At 48.9% G+C, this 8,612-nt stretch overlaps 1 protein-coding gene and 1 pseudogene across 1 annotated transcript in view; both read right to left on the bottom strand.

Moving 5' to 3' along the window:
- LOC119339555 (pathogenesis-related thaumatin-like protein 3.5) overlaps nucleotides 1-1,211 on the bottom strand; it is a 3,151-nt gene extending 1,940 nt beyond the window's left edge. The window contains exons 1-2 of the mRNA XM_037611567.1: nucleotides 1,157-1,211; nucleotides 204-888 (exon numbers count right to left, since the gene is read on the bottom strand). Of these exons, the coding sequence (XP_037467464.1) occupies nucleotides 204-888; nucleotides 1,157-1,211 (740 nt within the window). The remainder of the gene's footprint in view (nucleotides 1-203; nucleotides 889-1,156) is intronic.
- A 2,947-nt stretch (nucleotides 1,212-4,158) lies between these two features.
- On the bottom strand, nucleotides 4,159-6,204 carry LOC119341487 (annotated as a pseudogene).
- Nucleotides 6,205-8,612: the final 2,408 nt, after the last annotated feature.

Below are 8,612 nucleotides of genomic sequence, written 5' to 3'. Positions count from 1 at the left end.
GGTGCGTTGCACAGGTTGACTGAAACTTAAAAAGAAAAGAGTCGCCTGACTAGTGAACATGTCCACAACGACCGACAAGCCATGCATGCCACGGTGTCCACATGCACGTCCAAAAAGCAACAAGCGATGGTATCGAGAATTCGAGATGCCAAATGGCCACGACGTGCCGAGCACGTCCAAAGGCAACGATCCAACGAGCGTACCTCGACCCGCCGGCGGGGCAGAACACGACGCCGTAGCTGGCACTGCCACCGGCGCACGTGAACGTGGACGTCGCGTCGTCGTAGGCGTAGCTGTAGGCGCGCGGGCACGCGGCCTTGAACAGCCGCGAGTAGGCCGTCGGCGCGCACGTCGCCGGCGTCCCGTGCGCGCCGCTGCAGCAGTACGCCTCCGTCCCGAAGGCCTCGCACGCGCTCCGGCACGCCACCGCCGCGCCGGCCACGGCGACGCACAGCTCCGGCGGGCAGTGCGCGTTCAGGTCGGCGGGGCAGTCTGTGGTCGGGCAGCTCCCGTTCGCCGGCGCGACCAGCACCGGCACGTTGTCGACGAGACTCAAGTCGTAGAAGTCGTCGCTTCCGATGGAAGCGAGCGTGAACTCGGCCAGCGTGGCCGGCGGGTCCATGCCGCGGCCGGAGCACTTGATGGTGTCCGAGCCACAGTCACCGGTAGCGCAGGCGAAACCTGCGCCAGAGGAGGAGCTCTGCACGCAGAGCGTGCGGCCCCACATGCGGCCGGACCAGCCATCAGCGACGTCCACGGCGCGGGACTCGCCCGGGGAAAGCGCGAAGCCGGTGGTGGACGGCGGCGCCACGCCGGCGTTGGAGAGGATGCCTGGCCACACGGTATAGCTGCAGTTGTTCTTCAGTGTGAACGTCGCAGGGCTTGCTCCTGCCAGCCAATAATTACAATCCATATATACATTGCCCATTGATCAGGTACAAGCTTAAGTAATACTACTCCCTCCGTTCACTTTTGTAATTCGTTTCAGACAACTCAAAATAGGCTGTTTTGCACATTGTCTAAAATGTCTTCAGGGTCTTATAAAAGTGAACAGAGGTAGTAGTAGTAACTGGAAATTTAACACAAGATTAAGAAACAATATTAACAATGCCACACGAACACAAATAAAGAGTGGTCAATGTTAACTACGGTGTACCTCTGAGGAAGGAGAGGCAGAGACGAGAGAGCAGAGGGAGAGGTGCTCCCCCCATGGAGCCGGAGGAAAAGAGGGAAAAGAGAAGGGATCAACACTTGAGCGATTAACAATTCTTAACATGTACATACATGATGCATGTGATGTAATCATCTAATTAACTAGTGATAAATTGACCTATTGCTGTCAGGAGATACTAAACTATGAGATGGAGGAAGCTACAAACCTTGAAGAAAGGTTCATTCGATCTCCAAAGTTGATTTCCAGTATAAACTATTAAGAGATGAGACATCAAATGTGGTTTGCAAATTGCAAGTTAGGTGAGAGCCTCTTCGTTATATTAAGTCTCGCCTCGGCCGGTGAGTTGACTCATTTAAACAGTGTGTGTTTTCAAATCCCAACCATGATTGGATCAAATAAAGAAATAGAAGCTCGAGAAGGAATGCCACTAAAAACCTAGTTCGCTCTCAAATAAAAAGCTAGTTCACTCGCTAAAGCATCCATGGCTGACTGGTGAAAGCGTCCATCAACCTAGAAAGGCAAAATAGGTCAAAAGTAGGTTCGATTCCTGCTGGATGCACTGCCTATAAAAGACAGAAACAGAGGAGGAAAAGAAGGTTGTATAGGGAACTTGCTTTTGGATCAAAAGTGAATCCCTCTATTCTGTTAGTGTTTTATGAGAAAATCTTTTATATACACAACAAGTGCAAAAATCCTTAGTCACTAGGCAAGAAAGCTCGATGGGAACAAAAAGGATACAATTAATGTCAAATAAGAATTTTGTTTCTTGGAGTGAAAGGCTCAAACAACAATCAGGAGGACAACAATAGTTCTATATATAAAGGGAATATTTGGCATCACCCGACGAATCGCAACACTCGTGTCCGCCGCCTTCCTTGCACGACAGATGTCCAAGTGGGCCCGCCAACTCCCCCTCCCAATGTTATTTCTTCCATGAGCTCTCCTCTACACGTTCCTCTCCCCCTTATTCCCATCTCTCCTTTGTCACAGAGAGAGCTCCCATGGCAGCACGCCTCCCATCCCCTTCTCGACCCCATCTTGGTGTCACCGCCACTATTGTGGTCCCACTACCATCTTGGATCTTGCCAATTCGCCATAGCAATATATACTGACGGCTCTTCGGTGCCAGTGGTCAAGCTCCATGTCTTCATGGTGATTTCCACCAACAACTCCACAACGCCGGTGCTGAAGCTCCACTTCTTCAATGCCAGAGGCGTCACTAACCGCCTCAACGTTGACTGGTGCGAGCACCGCGTCGACACCATCCACGACACACTCGCACTGATGAGTTGTGTTTGCAGAGGGAGCTGGAGGTGACTACAACATGGTCCGTGTTACAATGGTTGACCAAAGGTCCAACATGCGTGTTTGCGGTTACCGCAACATGGTCCGTGTTGCAATAGGTGATCGTAACATTGTCCATGTTGCAATGATTGACCAAATGACAAGTCGTCGTGACCGCAACATGATGCATGTTGCAATGGATCACCGCAACAGCATGGTCCATGTTGCCAAATTACAATACGAATATATTTGAAATTTGCGAAATTACAATACAAATAGTCTTATATATAGATTATGTACTAGTAGGAATAGAACTTGAATGTATTTTAGTTCAGAGATATATAGGTGATCTTGTTTAATTTATTCATGCGCATACTAACAAGTAATTCACTGAGGTGACAAAACCTGAACCCAACTGTTATCTGCTACTCGGTGTCTAAACACAATCGTTGCATCCCCTATACATGAAATTATGGTTCAGTTTAATTCTCAGAAAATGATTCACTTAGAACAGGTTACTATAATGTAATTCCAGAAATATACTAATACTAATCATACCCATTGCAGATAATTAGCACTAATAAACGGAAAAACATCACATGAATTCCCATTTCATGGTATCATAACCACCCATTGAGCCTATTAACTTATGATCAATGCACATCTATAAGTTGGCCCTTGATTCATTATACACGACTTACGTATCCTATGAATTCGAGTATAAACCTAATTAATTTCGCCTAACCTTTGATTTCTCATTGTCACAAGTTATTTCATTCGTGTCCTAATAAGCAGGATGTCTTGGTATACACTCTTACTACAATACTGACTCAACTAGAGTGTGTGACACAATTTTTTTATTTGGTATACAATTTTATTAGTCCAGTAAAATGTTATTGTCTATTTATATTGAGCTTTTCTACTTCCTAGCTATCTTCTCATCAAATGTATTTTAATCTTGACAACGAATCTTTTGACATATTATATTAACACTATTTTTAGGTATAACTAGCATGATCAAGAATGTAAAATAACTCATATATGTATAATTATAAAAATGCATACATCTATGATATTATCATTAATAAATAATAATACATTTCTAGTGCTACGTGAAATGCGTCTTTTTGTGAAAAGAAAAGTTTTGACCGTTTAAGATTGTATTATAATCGATTTCATAATAGATATAAGCAATTCAATATTATCACAATATTCCACCACTAAACTTATGCCTTTGATGATTATATTTTGTCTTTGTATGTATCTTTTTCCATTGTATTACTAAATATCTAGAGAATTTGGTAGAGTGTTTGTAGTGCAGGAATCAAGGAACTTGGTAGATATTGTTAAGGACAAGACTAACAAGTATACATGTAACTATCCCCACAAAAAAAAAGTGTACATATGACTAAATAGACAATTCTAGAGTGTAGGCAATGTCTAGCAGATGATCTCTACGAAAACTAGTGTGACTTATCTAAATAGTGCACCCATTTCAAAGTTGGAGAAAATTATAAGAAACATTTTTTACTTTTTCTTGTTCAATGGTGTCAACAACATGATTATTTCTTCACCGAGACACCCTTGAGAAATGACTTAGCTCTCGGGGCTCCACTACACCCTCCCAGACAATACACTGAAATACGTTGAAATGAGGGTTGTGCAAAAAAAATCTAGGGCTTTTTAACACATGATACTATTCACCCTCTCAGACCATGAATTTGTCTTTTTTGTACAGGTCAACATATTTCATCCTGAAAATTTACACACATACACCTCACATACTTGTTTACTTGTATTTTTTTTTCAGATTTTTTAAAACTGAAAATTTTGAAAATTTTCAAAAATCCGGCTCCATGGAGGCAAAACGGCTCTCCCATTTAAAGGAAATTTCTTTTGGAGGCCGAGCTCCATGGAGGCCTCCAAATACAAAATTACAAACTCATGAAAATTCATGTTTTTACATTTCAAAAAAATCTAAAAAAAATACAGATATAGATGAAGGCATAATGAACAAGTGTCAATTTTCAGGACGAAATACGTTGAAACGAGGGCTGCGCAAAAAAAATAGATTTTTAACAAATGATAGTATTCACCTCCCAGACCATGAATGTATTTTTTTGTACATGCCACGGTTCAACGTATTTCATCCTAAAATTTTACACACACACACCTCACATACTTGTTTGCATGTACAATTTTTTCAGATTTGTTTGAAACTGAAAATTTCGAATTTTTCATAAATCCAGCCTCCATGGAGGCAAAACGCCTCTCCCATTTAAAGGAAATTGCTTTTGGAGGCCGAGCTCCATGGAGGCCTCCAAATGCAAAATTAAAAATTCATGAAAAATCATCTTTTTTCATTTTTAAAAATTCTGATAAAATATAGATGAAGGCATAATGCACAAGTGTGTGAATTTTCAGGACGAAAAAAGTTGAAATAATGGCATTGTAAAAAAACAAATCTAGAGCTTTTTTTACACATGGTACTATTCACCCTCCCAGATCATAAAATTTTCTTTTTTATATTTTGCATTTCAACGTATTTCATCCTGAAATTTTACACACATACACCTCACATCCTTGTTTACTTGTATAAATTTTTCATATTTTTTTCAAATTGAAAATTTTGATTTTCGATTTTTTCAAAAATTCGACCTCCATGTAGGCCAAGATCCAAAACGCCTCTCCCTTAATTTAACCTTAATTAATTCGTTCATATGCCGCAGGCCCACGACGACAGGCCGTGCATGATGCATGCTACGCTGTCCACATGCACACGTCCAAAATGCCAAATGGCCACGACGTGCCGAGCACGTCCAACGAGCGTACCTCGACCCGCCGGCCAGGCAGAACACGACGCCGTAGCCGGCACTGCCGCCGGCGCACGTGAACGTGGAGGTGGCGTCGTCGTAGGTGTAGCTGTAGGCGCGCGGGCACGCGGCCTTGAACAGCCGCGAGTAGGCCGTGGGCGCGCACGTCGCCGGCATCCCGTGCGCGCCGCTGCAGCAGTACGCCTCCGTCCCGAACGCCTCGCACGCGCTCCGGCACGCCACCGTCGCGCCGGCCACGACGACGCGCAGCTCCGGCGGGCACTGCGCGTTCAGGTCGGCGGGGCAGTCCGTGGTCGGGCAGCTCCCGTTCGCCGGCGCGACCAGCACCGGCACGTTGAAGCCGTCGACGAGGCTCACGTCGTAGAAGTCGTCGCCTCCGATGGAAGCGAGCGTGAACTCGGCCAGCGTGGCCGGCGGGGCGGCTCCGCGGCCGGAGCACTCGATGGTGTCCGAGCCGCAGTCACCGGTAGCACAGGTGAAGCAGGCGCCAGAGGAGGAGCTCTACACGCAGAGCGTGCGGCCCCACATGCGGCCGGACAAGCCATCGTCGACGGTCACGGCACCGGACTCGCCTGGGGAGAGCGCGAAGCCGGTGGTGGACGGCGGAGCCACGCCGGCGATGGAGAGGATGCCCGGCCACACGGTATAGCCGCAGTTGTTCTTCACTGTGAACGTCGCAGGCCGTGCTCCTGCTGGCCATTAAGTACAAAATCCATATATTGTATCCATTGATCAGATACAAGCTTAACTAATAGTAACCGGAAATTTAACACAAAAAGTAAGAAGCGCATTAACGAACTTATTAACAGTGGCACAAGAACACAAATAAAGAGTGATTAATGTTAACTACGGCGTACCTTTGAGGAAGGAGACGCAGAGCAGAGAGAACAGAGGGAGAAGTGCTCCCTCCATGGAGCCGGAGGAAGAGAGGGAGAGGAGAAGGGATCAAAACTTTAGAGAGATGATGACACAAAAATTAACAATTCTTAACATGTTCATGCATCATGCATGTGATGTGATCATCTAATTGCTGATTAGCTGATCTATTCCTGTCAGGAGCTACTAAACTAAGGGATGGAGGAAGGTAAGAAACATTCAAGAAAGGTTCATTCGATCTCCAAAGTTGATTTTCTGTATAAACTATTAAGAGATGCGACATAAAGTGTGGTTTGCAAACTGCAAGTTAGGTGAGTCATTCTTCGTTAGACTAAGTTCTCTATCTCTCTTGCATCGGCCGGTGAGTTGTCTCATATTTAAACAGAGCATGTTTTTTCCAATCCAAACTATGATGGATCAAATAAGAATTTTGTTTCTTGTAGTGAAAAGGCTCAAGCAAACAACCAGGAGGACAACAATAGTAGTATATACAATAGCCTCAAGACCAAAATAAAAAGAGGCTCCTTTGGTCGCTCCCGCGGGCGGCCTTGGAGCGAACCCAGCCACCGCCGCCAGCAGCACCCCCGTCCATCCTCCCCTCGCGGCCGCCGGAGGGCGTCGCCGGGCAGCGGCGGGGCCCTTCCCTCCTTTCACTCGGGTTTGGGTGGCGCGACGCGTGCGAAGGGGGTCGCGGTGGCCTGGTCGGCACGGAGGTGTGGGTGCGCGACACTGGCTAGTGGAGGTCCGAGGCGAGGCCCGTGCGGCGGATCTGGCTGCCCCGGCGACGGCTTTGGCGCCGTTGGGGCGCGGTGGGCGGGGCTCCGCAGTGGTGTGGCTGCACGGGGCCGGCGAGTGGAGGTCTGCAGAGCAGCAGATGCAAGGGGCAGCTGGGGGTGGATCTGGCGCGGCCGGGCGCAACAAGGGGCATGGAGGCGCGGGGACGGGCTCGCGGCGACCGCGAGCAGCGCGGCCGCGCGGGCTCGGCAGGGGCGCGGCGTGTGCGGTTGTCGGTGGCTGCACGCGGTGAGGATGTGGTGTTGCTGGAGGCTGCGCGGATGTGGTGCTGCAGGGGGCAGAGGCTGAACGCCGGGGTGGCGGGCCCGGAGCTTGGGCGTCGTTCCTGCTGGGCGATGCGGTGGTGTTGGCTGCGGACCGGAGCGCGGCGGGTCGTGGGGCTTGGCGCTCAGATCTGGAGTCAGCGTGGGTGCTCAGGCTCTGGCCTGGGTGAAGGAGAGGCAACCGACGAGGCATCCCATCCTGCTGCGGCGATGGGGATACAAGATTTGGCTGCCAGGGTGGCTTATGCGTGGAGGTGCAGCGAGGGTAGGTCTGAAGGTGGACTGACGGATTGGCTGTCGACCAGAGGATTTCGAGGGCTGGGTGAAAACCCGTTTCTGGCCATGGCTTGAGCCTGTGACGGCGGCGTCCATGGACACCGTGACCTTCCTGAAGGCGTCGACGGGATGCTCTCTCTTCCTCTGCGAGGGACAACTCCGGGGGAAACTCCAGACCCGAGGGTCGGTTGTTGGCGGCGTGTTGACGTCATTCCCCTCTTGAGGGCATCGATTTTGGAGGTTAATCCAGTCAGAGGGACCATTAGGTGTGTTGGAAGGTTGGGTGGTGGAAGGCGTTGATGTGGCGTCAAGGCTTCTGTGGCAATGATGATGGGGCGAGTGAAGTTGGAGGCGTTGCAGTGGTTGCGGTAGCCGGCTCTTCTCCGACCTGTCCGTGAGATTACCTCGGTTTGTTTGTTGCGGTGAAGTCAGAGCTGGGGCGGCGGGGGCCTGTGGCAACGATGACAGGCAGCAGGTGGTCCATTCGGTGGTCTTCCACGGCGCCAGCCTGGCATAGTTCTTCTTTGGATCTCTCCTTCAGAGTCAGAGCTGCGCTGCCCTCGACGCGGGTGGCTGAGTTCTGGCACGGTGTATGTGCCGCTGAGCGGTTTGTTACGGTTTTCGCCCGGTTCTCCGTTAATTAACCGGACAATTCTCTTTTGCTTAATTAATGGAAGAAGCAAATCATTTGCCTTCGTTTCAAAAAATAGTACTATACATGAAGGGAATGCTTAGCATCACCCGACCGGATCGCAACGCATGTGTCCACTACCTTCCATGCACGACACATCCCAAGTGGGTCCGCCCGATGCCCCCTCCCAACTTCTTAGGGAAATGTCAGGTAATCTTCGCTATCCAAACCGGGTCTCAAAGGGAATCAATCCTCTGCCACCACCGTGGGGTCTGCGATGATGGTGGCGATGACGATGTTGTCTGCCAGCTCATAAGTAATTTGGCCGCGATGTGCGTCGCCACTGTCACCGTCATCCGAAAGCCGCCACCGCCCTCCACCTCCCCCACAACCTCCATTCCATCCTCCTCCTCCACCTCCGCCTCCTCCTCGTCCTCTGATGATGATGATGACACTGATGAATCTAACTCTGAAGAGGG

The sequence above is a fragment of the Triticum dicoccoides genome, chromosome 7B, assembly GCF_002162155.2.
Source record: "Triticum dicoccoides isolate Atlit2015 ecotype Zavitan chromosome 7B, WEW_v2.0, whole genome shotgun sequence".
In the NCBI taxonomy this organism is placed as follows: Eukaryota; Viridiplantae; Streptophyta; class Magnoliopsida; order Poales; family Poaceae; genus Triticum; species Triticum dicoccoides.
Note: the sequence above shows the minus strand (reverse complement) of the source record. Positions and strands in the feature narration are given on the sequence as shown.